We start from the raw sequence: 12,962 nt of genomic DNA, 5'->3' as shown, positions 1-12,962 counted from the left end.
GTGGTGTTGAGGATGTTGCTGTGGCGGTTGCCAGGCATGTTGACAGGGCATGAAGAATCTCTCGCCACAGATCATCATGACTGGGTGAAAGTGATAGCTAAGACAGGTGTGTGTGTGTGTGTCAGAGATACACAATAACATCGAGCAAAACATCTCAGCCTTAGAAATACCTTGAATGCACCCACAGGTGAGGTTACACCATTTTTCTGTCTCTCACACACACTTGATGCGAACAAGCTGTATTGATCATTCTAAAGAGGATTTTGTTCAGTTCATCAAGCCAGAGACCTGTGTCTCTATTGAGTCTCTGTCTGACAAGCATGAAAGAGACATTTTGAGCCACCACAGCAGATCGCGAATGACCCAGAAAAGTTTCTTTATTCAGTTAATGTGTGGAAAAATGATTCCACCTCAACCAGACAGAGCCTGAAAACTCAACATCTCCATCATGGAGGCAAACAGTCAGTACAGGAGTGTTAACTTAATACAAATAAGGAAGTGTTTTTAACAGCTGGTAAAATAGTCATATGCGGAGCACTGACAGACAGAATTTATGTCTTCAGCATGCTGGAAACATTAACTTGAAATTGGAGGTTTCGTGATTGTGGTGGATGCAGATGTCGTGCTTTGCAATTGTAATTGGCTAGACTAATACCACCGGGTCGCTTTCTGAATTTATAACCCATGCTGGAAATGTCAAATATTTTTTAATGATTTCATTTGAGATTTCATCGCCATTCAGCCCTAAATTGAGGCTATCAATTTACCAGCAAACCTTGTGTTACAGTAGAGCCCCCATCAGCCACATCTGTGGTATTGCAATGCGGTACACTTCTGTACTTGTTTGTTAAATTTAACACAGCTGAACCGACTCTCATCTGTATCCTCATTAGTGTTTGCCGGCAACAGTTGCTACGAATGGGGAAAGCTATGTTAAAAAACTACGCACTAATTTAATACAATTAATTGTGGCTGACTAGGCGGCGTCTGCAAAATGTGGAAAAGTTGAGCAAGCGACAATAGGCAATAGTGTTTTTAGCAGCAGACCGTTTCTCTTAATATTGGGCTTCGGTGGGGTGGCTCATATCCTGAGCTCGCCCCCAGCTCAACACCCCTTATTATTTCGCACAGTCCTTTCTATTTAGTCTCATGTTAATCATCGTCAGACATTGTGGACTGTAGCGTGCACAATTATGTTGGAATTAGAAACTCTGAACCGGTGCCAGGAAGCCTTTCACCTTTTTGCAATGCTATAGGCCATGAGCAGCTCTCTCTTATTGAAAATTATAGAAGAGTTAATTGAGAACATGTGCAGACGTATGGAAGCCTGCTGGCTGTATATTGAAAGTGAAAGTGAAAGTGAAAGTGACGTGACATTCAGCCAAGTATGGTGACCCATACTCAGAATTAGTGCTCTGCATTTAACCCATCCGAAGTGCACACACACAGAGCAGTGAACACACACACACACTGTGAACACACACCCCGGAGCAGTGGGCAGCCATTTTATGCTGCGGCGCCCGGGGAGCAGTTGGGGGTTCGATGCCTTGCTCAAGGGCACCTAAGTCGTGGTATTGAAGGTGGAGAGAGAACTGTACATGCACTCCCCCCACCCACAATAAACACCCTCCCTAGACCCAAACATTTTAAAAAAATATTGATCTGAGAGTTTGGCTTTTAAAGTGTAAGCTAAGAAGCCTTAAATGTCTTCACTACTGTCTTTCTGTAAACACTCTGCTTGGAGCCAGACGTGTTTAAAAAGTTTGCAAATTTTGTTGGGGAAGTTTTTATGCATGGCTTCCTTGCCGACAAGACCAGATCAGTTAGTTTAATGTTGTTTAGGTCTGATTTCACTGGGCTTTCTCATGAAGCTCAGGGTTGGCCAAGGTTGGTCGTATTATTTACTCAACCGAATGTTGTTCAAAACTTTTCCTTCTGTGGAAGACAAAAGAAGAACTTGAAAAATGTTTTTGCGTTTTTGTGTCCATACAATAAATGTCTTTGTGGTTTACTGTTGTTTTGGACCCCATTGACTTTCAAAGCATCATCTTTTGTGTTCTTCAAAAGCAAAAAAAAATCATGTTTGAAACAACATGAGAAAATGATGACAAAATTTAAATTTTTGGGTGATCTATGCCTTCAAGGTAATAGCTGAACTACAAATGAAACATCTGTTATGTTGTTTTAAACCTTTATCACTTTCTTCCATAGAGCAAAAAATATGAATTTTAGGTTGCAGTTTTATTCCATACTTTGGAAGTGAATGAGAACGAGTGTTCCAAATAGCTCCTAAATGACCAAATAAGCATCATAAAAATAGTTTGTATTATTATATTTGCTCTTATCCGTGTTTTCTAAAGTCCGCTTTGTGTGAGGAACATACAAAAACTGAAGTTGTGTTAAGCTGAGACTCAAAATGGGATTTAATGAAATAATTTCTTTTCAAATGAAATGATCCTTTTCACATGAATTGGACTGATTCGATTCTTAAGTTCAACTTGGTTAAAAGCTCACTGAAAAAATCAATTTAAAAATCAGTGTTTCTCCCTGTAGGATTGCCATCATACCAGCATCTAAAACTCAACATATGCTGGTGACCAGAGTTGCTGGTCTTTTCTACATGGTTAACACAAAGCAATGGGAACAGTGAGGCTTGAAAACAGCAAAAGATGGCTGACATGTCGAGAACCAGAAAGGATTGGCAGACAGAGAATAGCCTGCAGTGTTTCTGCAGAGAAGGGAAAGTATGTGTATGTGTGTATGAGAGAGATAAAGAGCAAGAGCGAAGTCAAGAGAATACAAGACAGAGATAGAAAGAGAAAAGATAATGAGTAAAGTCAGTGAACCATAAGCCACTGCTACACACACACACACACACACAAAAATGCACATGCTCGCATGTAAGGCCTCGTGCTAACATGAAACTCTACGCAAGCTCACACACACAGCAGCAGCAAACATAGTGTAGAAACTACTGCATGAATAAGTGTTTGTTACGTAAGCACAGCTGATAAGAGCCTGCTTTCAACACACTAAACTGTTTCAGCCTTTGCTCAAAGGCCAGTTAATTAATAAACCTCAGGAAGCTTGCTTATTTGCTAGAAGAAAATCCATATTCCACCTGAGGTTTTTAATGACACGATCTCAACAAGAAACCGAACCCTGCTAGCATTTCATTAGCCGCCTCTCTGCTTACAGGTTGAAAAGAGAGACCGAGAGCAATAGAGTGATACAGGGAATAAAAGAATAAGGGTACGTCCCTGGAGACAGACAGCCAGCAGAAGATGAAAGGACGTGGCACAGAGAGAGAGACAGAGAGGCAGAGAGAGAGAGAGACGAGCGGGAGAAGATGTGCACAGAGATGGAGAGCGATAAGCAACAAACATCAAACTGCTAGTGAATAGACGCGGGGTAAAAAGAGGCAAAAGCAAGGCTGTTAGTCCCTGGGCTCTGAGTCTTTTAGCACTTGGCCTATAGCCTTCTGAAAGACCAACTCTAACTAGACTGCTCCACCGCTTTTGTTCGGCTGTAATTGGAGCTTCCAGCTCAAGACGTGCTCGCTGCGCCTCAGTCTGACAGTCCGGCTGCCTTCCATTAAGCTTTAATAAGTGAATGGGGAAAAAGGGGGTTTCTGTCACCCCGTCGGGAATGAGGAAAAGAAAGAAACCATGCCTGGGACTATCTCTCGCTCTCTGTCCGCTCCCATCTGTGTGTTTTGTTTCCCGTCACGACAAAGCTGAGGGACTACAAAGGCAACATCTATAATGGCCCTGATCTATTCATTGCATGCATGCACCATCTTCTTACTGTAAAAAGGGATGGACACATTGCAGGCGAGAGCAGAGAAAGAATGAGAGGTGGCCCTCCAGACAGGCAGACAGTTTAATGTGTCTCTTTCATTATGGAGAAAGGCCGGTGTGGTTTGAGTAATATCTATCTGAGGCACCATCAGGGCTGCGCCCAGGAAAAAGCAACTCACATATTTACAAAGAGCGTTTGATGTGTGTTTTAGTGTTGCTTTCAAACAAAATTGTGTTATTAGAGAGGAAGGCTCTCAGGGAGTTCTTCATGACCTCAGGTGCGCTTTCAAAAGATACGTTTACGATAAGGTTTAATTTGATGGTTTTACTTCTTGCAATATCATTTAGGTTTTAAAAGTACATATTTTCAGAAAATCATTCATGACTCAAAAGACTATTTCAGGTTAAATACAAGTTAAGTTCTAGAGACAGCATCTGTGGCTGCAGTTGATTACCAGGGAATAAAAACTAAATAGCAAAACTAGATGTATTTTTGTAGTTGAAATATTGAACAATCCAAATTACTAAAAATTTGATAAGATTTACATACCATACCATTTTTGTATGTGTGTGTGCATTTGTTTATTGTACAGCTAATATTGCCTAAACTATGAAAACATATGTATGTACTGTACTGTGCAAAAGTCTTAGGCCATTAGTATTTTCACCACCAAAAAAATAAAATGGTTTTAAGCCAGTTATTTCTATATGTTGCTTTAGTGTGTCAGTAGAAAATAACAAATTACAATAACAAACATAAATTTTGCCATTAATTGTAATAATACAGTGAAATTTTTGTATGCACAAGGAGTGTGACAACAACCAGTGCTCCACAGAGATCTGATCTCAACATCATCCAGTCTGTCTGGTATTACAAGAAGAAACAGGAAAAAATGGAGACAGACTAAATCCAGAGTAACTGTGGCAACGTCTCAAAGATGCTACAACACACACATACACACACACACACGATATAACTAACGAGGTCATATTCAGAAGACAATGAAACCGAAACCAATAGCGTTGAAACAGGACTTGAAGAGAATGACAAAATAACGGTCCACACAACAGAACATAAAACTGACAATAAGATCATTAGGATATTGTTAGCCTATATGTATAAAAATTAGTTCTAATCTGATCTTCTAATCTGACTGGACAAGAGACTATCATCTATTGATATTTCTGTGTGCGTTCGAGACGGTGCAGTTAGATTGTTGCGCTACAAGGTGGTGGAAAGGGACTGCCATTCAACTACACGTTCAAAAACTCTGATACAATCATTCAAAGAGAAACCTAATGAAACGCGCTGTTAAAATCATTTTAACTTTAGAAAGCTCAGTTGACCAGCTATGCGTTGATGCTAAAAGAAATTTTGCTTTCCTTGGGCATGACAACCTATTTTCACAAATATATATGACTCGGCCTGGAGAACAGACGCAAGTAATCACACACGCTCAGTCAATCTCTCTCTCATTCACTGTCTGTTTAGGATTGTTAAGTGCAAATCTACAGGAGCCTCTGTACAAATCAGCATGGTACACATTATGTTATCATTACTAACTTGTTTTAATATTCAGTCCACATGCATGAAGTGTAAAACGAGAAGGGCATAACCTTATGAAAAAAGAAAACATGCAAAAATCATGGTTGCTGCAGTTCTTGCATTCCTCTGTGGTTTGCTTGTCAATAGCGCGGTTTTGTGATATTGCGGTTATCGCGACAGCCCTACAAGTTAGTCATCTAATTTTTTCTTTAAGATTGGTCATAATTTTTTAAAATTCAGTTACATAAAAATGTTCATTAGTCTAAGTTGAATCTAAACAATAAAACCAATTACTCCTTGGCTAACTACTATTTGGTCAGACTAGATCTTCAGACACAGTCTTAACGTAGATGCTAAGTTTATGCAACTATCCCAAGGATGTTTATTTTCACCAGTCTTACATGATTGCCATTTGTTTCTATTGTGATACATTTGTTAAATATGTATATTAAAAATTTACATTAATAAATGTTTTTGATGTTTGGTTCATAAAACCTAATGCCTTGTTGTATTTTATTGTAAGTGTTGCTGGCACATTTGAATTTCCATTTTTTTTTCCACTCCAGAGTTTGTTTGAAAAGTTCACAAAGTGTATCACACGGAGAAGGTGGAGTTTTCAAGCAATCAAACATCAATTCATCTTCCACCCAGTTAGCTCAGGCCACTGAAAGTAAACACCACAGAGCATGAACATAAACAACTTAGAAAAAATATCATCATGTCGCATCCCACTCGTTTACCACATCCTTTCAGGACCCTGGTTCCTGATACATGAAGGGGCCCTTGTGAATGCCAAGTGGGTTGTGACAGCATAAACAAGTCACTGTTTTAGTCAGTGGTTCGTCAAGTGAACCGCCCCATGCCAACGATGTTTATCCAACTTCTAACAGCAGTGCAGCCGCACACTGCCAGCAGCAGCCAAAAAGTTAATCATAAAGATGATGAAGACAAAAACCAATAGTTTACCACACTTTAAACAGCAGTTAGCATGCTGGGAAAAGATACACACACCTGGTATCTGTCTGTGATAGAATAAATATAATGCCCCCACACTGCAAACAAAATGGACAGAGAGCAGTAGCAGGGCAGAGACAGAGATAAACACACAATGAGGGAGGGCAGAGAGACTTGTGCAAGAGAAAGAGAGAGAAAGGGACTGAGGAAGAATCAGACACTGACTCAGCATCTGTATGAATGCATTGATTGATTTGAGGTGTCGTTTCATTAATTTTGTCTGTCCCTCCAAAATTAATACTGAGAAGTAAACATTTATATCAACAGAAAATTGATAGGCACTCTGTCATAACATCTCCCAATGAAATGACATTGTGCTGTACAGTTCCTTTCCCTGATGCCCAACTTCAGCTAATATATCATTTAATTCAGCAGAGTCTTCCATACAAACACCCACATTGAGGCAGCTATTATGAGCTAATTATCGTAGCAAAATTTCTTATTGATTGTGCCTCCTCTCTTCTCATTTTATTTGAGTTCTTAAAAAAAACAGCTATAAGTGCTAATCAAGGCTGTTTATTTTCACCAGTGTTAAATGGATACCATTTGTCTTTATTGTGATAAATTTGAGAGTTAAATTAATTTGTTTTAAGAGCGTTTCATCTGCTATGCCATTTCATTATGTTGGTTCCTACTGTTGTGACTATAAGAACTTCCCTCCTGTTTTATTGAGTTTCCTGTAATTAATAAGATATTGCCTCTAGATTTAGATTTCTGGGTAGTTGACCAAAAACTTTTTCTGAACCTTTTTTTTTTCTTTCAACATAACACTGTCTGTCTGTCTGTCTGTCTGTCTAGATAGATAGATAGATAGATAGATAGATAGATAGATAGATAGATACATAGATAGATACATAGATAGATAGATAGATAGATAGATAGATAGATAGATAGATAGATAGATAGATAGATAGATAGATAGATAGATAGATAAGGAAAGGATCACTTGCTGTCACAGAGCAAAATTTTCTTAAATTATCTGTTGCAGCAGTATTTTCTGTGACCACCAGTTTTGTCATCATCAATAATTCATTGGTGCTCTTCTAAGAACGCAAGTCTTCTGTCATTTCAAGGTGAATGGTATCCATTGCTCTCATCCGTCTGTACCATGTCTTTAAAATCTATCACACCCAGGGCACCTGAAAAGTTTCAGTATTTGTCAGAATTATTCAGGCTAGATGTAGAAAGTTAATGTTCCAAAACACGTAACTAATAATAGATGCTTTCAGTAAGGAAGACAGTTATTACAGCTGTTAAAATTAACATCCACTTTAGGTAGTAATGAGTGCAATTAGTCTGCCATTTTCCTTCACTCATGCATTCTTCGACCTCATGGAAAAATTAAATATTTTTTTTACTTAAAAAAATAACTCAATCTTTGTCAGTTATAAAAGTGTTCTTTATGCTCACTGTTATTCTTTCCATGTGTTTAGGTCTTCTGCAGGAGAGTTTCATCGAGGAACCAGATGGCTTGGTGTCCGTGAACTTGCTGGTGGTGTCAGCGGTTTCAGCGTTTGCCACCGGGGCGGCGTTGTCGGGTCTGATGGTGTGTTGGATAATGAGCCTCAAGCACCGCCAGTGCTCCAGAGCCAGTGGATCTGGCATGGGGAGTCGTCGCAAGAGTGACAAGGAGCAGAGCATGCTGGGACACGGCCGCAGCGGTTCCGTGATCAGCGTGACTCGTATCAGCGGCAGTGAACGACCACGCTCGCAGGTTGAAAATATGTTCACCAACGGCTGGCCAAAATCTGGAGACATCGACCCAGGACTTCCCACTCCAGAACAGACACCTCTGCAGCAGAAACGTCCCACTCCTAACGTCCATCTCACAGACTGCGATTGGGACCAGAGCCATACTTTCCTCACCCAGACAGGGACACCCTGCCCGGCAAACTCAGCAGTCATTTACTTGAGCTCCAAATACCTGCAAGGTGGGCGGCAAGAGGGATCAGGTGATGTTCCTCCTCATTCAGAGCGTCAGCGGTACCTCATCCTCTCCCATCCGCCAAATCAGCGGGAGCAGAGCGGGCGACCGTCCGCCCCACCTGCTCGCAACTCTGCTGGTGAATACAACTATCCGGCAACGCCTCAGGACTCACCTGACCGCAGGAGGGTGATTTCGGCTCCTACCACCCAGTCGGACTATGGAGAACATCTGCGATGGTCCCGCGACGGACTCAACTTCAATAGCAACAACGCAACTCCTTCTGGCCACCACCCATATCCCATACAGCCACGCACTAATGCTGCATTAATACGGCCAGGTCACCACACTCAGCGAGGGCTCAATGAGATACAGGACTACAGCCACCTGCTGGTGAAAAGTGTTAGTGAGCGTAACCCAAACGGCCAATGAGTGGTCCAGGCCCGTTCACACCCCTCAGAGTCCCATCACCCCCAAGACTCAGACTCCTTCTGTAATCCTGCCCTTCCTCTCCTCTCTCACTGCCATCCAGTGTCTTTCAAGTCCCCCACCAGTGGCTGAGCTCTAGGACTACCGAGTGTGAGCGAACGAGAGCGTTAATGGTTGATGGTGTTAACGCTGCTGTCCTCCCCTGCCTGTGGGGTTATGCCACTTAGCACGTTAGCGGCTTCTATCACGCTCCCTGTCTAATGAAGCGGAAGGATCACTTAGGAATAACGGATGCGTTGGGTGATGGGAGGTGAAATACATAATCATAATCCTGCGAACGGCTACGTTGACTGTTTAGCATAGTGAAGCGGTTCCGGATTGTCTCTCTGTGTAATCTCAAGCCCTGTAAACCATTCAGTGGAAGTGATCTGTTTCGTTTTCACCTCTCTTGCTTTACAAATTTAGCCTGCGGATGCTTCTTTTGTTCATCCCGGGGCCTTTGCAGACAAGCTCAAACTTCCTTGTGTCTGTTTGTATGTGTATGTGAGCTGCGCCAAAACGGGGATTAAAATGTGCTTGCCGGCTAGACTTGATGTGAAAGCAAAATGGCCGACCAACACTGGAGTTTCTTGAGTGATCTGATGTCAAATGACTGACTACCCCTCCCTCTCTTAACCTATTATGTGTCAGGAAGCAATCAAGACAACTGCCATGTGACTTCAAAGACTTGTGTGCTGAAATATCAGATGTAAATGGGTCATGGAAAAGAGCGTTTGCCAAAAATCATGGAGAAATCAACCCATGCTTTTTGGAAGGAGCATGGAAGCACTGTGGAAATTACTTTATATTGCATACAGGGACATATGTTGTTGGGTGGACTCATTTATTTTGTGGTGTATCTTAAAAAACAAGACATTTATTGCATTTTTTTTTATCCCCTACACATGCTAGAATAAGAGCAGGGCATTTGCAACACTTTCTCTTTCTTTTGCTCGGCCTGGCTTCGTTCTCTCTGCAGTCCATTGAGTCGAATGTGAGCTCGGTTGTCTGGGCCGAGTCGGGCCACTAGGGAGCTGCATTCAGAGTGTCTCTCTGACACTGGGTGTCTTTGTGTGGCCCAGCCATAGAAGACCATCCCAACAAATAACCGTTAAGAGTCATGGCCTAGCCATCAGCCCAGCCCAGGAGAATGTCAATGAGGAGCCAGACAGAACGGACCCCTCTGGGTCCCCCCTCATTGACAGCCTTCACAAACCTCAGAGAATCAGATGAATACAATGTTACATTTAGATGGAGAGCAAAAAAATAAAAGACCCACTGGGCTCCGGATGGCACTGTGCCTGCTTCAGCCATTGTTCAGTTTCCTCTGGCTCTCTTTAGATTGCTGTTTGTTTGTTTCAGGGTTGTAAACCCCACGGGAGCTAGAAAAGAAATAGTGTACTATTCAATTCATTCACCTCTCAGTGAACGGCGTTATCTCTGGTTTCTTCCCGTGAGGCAATGGTAATTTAGTGTGTGCGAGTGTGTCCACTAGAGGGCGGTAATTCACGTTGGGTTTTTTTTTTTTTTTTTTTTTTTTTTTTACTTAGTGCTCAATGGACCCTTTTCACAGTGTGAGATGACATATTTCTGGAGTAATTACGTTGTAAAAATCTTTTGATTTGAACTTTTAAGTTTTTTTAAAGAAATGAATGAATACTTTTATGATTTCAGAAGGATCATAAGACAATGGAGACTGGAGTAATGGCTGCTAAAAAATTCAGTTTTGCCATCACATATTAAAATAGTAAACAATTTTTTGTATCAAATAAATGCAGCCTTGGTCAACATAAAAGACTTTTTCAAAAACATTAAAAAATATTTCTGACCCCAAAATTCTAAACATTAGTGTATAACACTATACTTTGTTATATTTCCCTAGCATTAAATTACAAAAGTAATAGTAAGCAATACTGCAGTGGGGTTTCAAATATATCTTCTGAGGGAGTGATGGTAAATCTGACATCTTTCTCTCTTCTAACTGCCATAATCAATTTCTTCTTCTTTTTCTTCTTTTAGAAAGTCATGGAAATACAATATTGAATTTTTTCTTGTTTAAACAAATGGTAATGCAAAAATAACATTTGCTATGGTCTCACATTTATTTCTGTAGAAGTCTACCCTGCTATTGTTTATATTCCAAACCCAAATATGTGAAAATGGTCCATGAGAGGGTTTGACATCAAATGTTTGGTGGTCCTATAATCAACAATACTTCAACACTAAGTATATGTTTGTTTAAAAACAGGCCATGTTCCAAATAAAAAAGTCGGTTGTAGTGATAATAGAGAGAGGATTTAAAGGCATAGGGAAAGAGTTTGTTCTTCTGAATGTGTGGATGGATGAAAGCTCTGAAGCTGAACATTAAAGCAATTAATGAAGTGTATAATTTATAGGTTTTAAGTGCCAATGCATGACTGAGTTCAGAACTCTGTGTGTAATTATTTTTACACAATCAACATTATTGACGCAGCTTTTTAATTGTCACCCAGCTCATCTGTTCATATTGGAACTGTTGTACCCTCAAACAGACTGAGGCCCACCACTAAAAAAGGTCTGCCCATCCAAGCATGCGCTCACCCTGCTTCTCTCTCGCTGGCTTTTCACTCTGTTGCACCATTAGGCAAAACATGCGTGATTACGCTAAGTCTATCTTGGCCTGATAAAGCCTAGAGAAGATCGTGAGAGACGTGCAGAAACACAGGCACCCACTTGCTTACTCACACAGCCAGATTTTACAAAGCAATCGCCTGAGATGTGGGCAGCAAAACTCAAGCAGCGAGTCATTATTCTCGACCGCATCCCATATAAGTAACATTCGCCGGAATAAACCAAAAACAAGCAGCAAACGCAGGTGATGCTTATTGTGTAACCCTGTACACAAGCTCTAAACACCACCTGGGTTAATTCACACAAGATTTTGAGGCAGTGAAATGGAGTTCATTTGCTGTGGAGCTCTATAAATAAACAAGGGTTGTTTCACTGTCTTTCTATGTCGTAATTCTCTCAAGCAAGAAATGGAATCGGCAGTAAAAACTCAGCTAGGGTTTTGTTTGGACAGAAATATACCTAGCTATGTTTTAGAGAGCTCCCTACTCTCAATTTTCCAATTAAAATTCTGTCTATGAATACTGAGGACAGTGTGCTCGAGGCTTTCTCGTTGTCTGGGCTGTTTTTCTTTCTTTGCTTTGTCTTTTAATGCTCTGAGATTTTTTTTTTATTTTTTTGACGTCCCCCAGCTACAAACTGCCACAGCTAATGGACCACCCGACGAAATGTGCTAACACAAAGAAAGAAATGGTTTGCTTAGAAATGACATGCTTTCAGTATGCAAAACCTGACATCTGACAAGCACAAACGGAGTTTGAATTTTTTTGTAAAGTTGTAGAGAACATATTAGCCAGTACTGGTATCTTCATTTTTATATTTGTTTGTTTGTTTGTTTGTTTTGTGGTAATGTTTTAGGTTGGTTTGAGTTCATGCAAGTGATTTGATTTGCTCTCTGGTGTGTGAATTTTTGTTCAACAATGACCTTGATTATTCTCCGACTGTGAACTGAATTTCAGTGTTGGATCCTGGTTTCCGAACTGTGCAAAGCTTTTGGATGGGAGTTGTTTCTCCTGAAAGAAAGAGAAGAAGAAGAAAAACACTTTTGCAAAAGAGCCAAGTCTTCTGTTAACTGTGGTGGACTTCTGATTTGTTTTGCACCGGAGGCTGTTCGTGTTATTGGGTCCATTGTCATTAAATGACAAGTCGTGTCCCTTTCAGTGTACATAATGATTTCAGTGCTTAAATGTAATTTAAGTGAACTATCTGCATGAACACAGCCTCGGTCTGGAGCCCACAGAGGTAGTGTGTACTTCAACACGACATGCTACTGTGTGCCCTAATATTGTCCACCAATCAGACAGTCACATGCATGCTTTCCAAATCAACAGCACAAATGCACATAAAGACACACAAACACACACACACACACACACACAAGATCACAAACACATGGACAGTGGGGTTCAAAAGTCTTAAAATACTCTATTTTCACATGCTCAAATTATATAATTACCATAATACTTTAAGTGAAATGTTTAATTGAAAAATTGAGAATGTCTTTGTATACAGTTTGTCCTTCTTTTGCTTTAAGATCGGCACTCAAGCTGCATGTACAATAGTTTGTGTAAAATCTGATGCTCATGTTCTTCAGCATAATTTG

General features: G+C 40.6%; 1 protein-coding gene across 2 annotated transcripts in view; it reads left to right on the top strand.

The window, feature by feature from the left end:
• The window catches only part of sema6bb (sema domain, transmembrane domain (TM), and cytoplasmic domain, (semaphorin) 6Bb), a 118,870-nt gene that overhangs the window by 105,534 nt on the left and 374 nt on the right, over window positions 1-12,962 (top strand). For both annotated transcript variants that reach the window (XM_042728905.1, XM_042728906.1), the window contains exon 17: window positions 7,794-12,962. This exon is cut by the window's right edge and continues 374 nt beyond it. In XM_042728905.1, coding sequence (XP_042584839.1) covers window positions 7,794-8,716 — 923 coding nt within the window. In that variant the 3' untranslated portion in view covers window positions 8,717-12,962. The remainder of the gene's footprint in view (window positions 1-7,793) is intronic.

This window comes from Cyprinus carpio, chromosome B8 (genome assembly GCF_018340385.1).
Source record: "Cyprinus carpio isolate SPL01 chromosome B8, ASM1834038v1, whole genome shotgun sequence".
In the NCBI taxonomy this organism is placed as follows: domain Eukaryota; kingdom Metazoa; phylum Chordata; class Actinopteri; order Cypriniformes; family Cyprinidae; genus Cyprinus; species Cyprinus carpio.
Note: the sequence above shows the minus strand (reverse complement) of the source record. Positions and strands in the feature narration are given on the sequence as shown.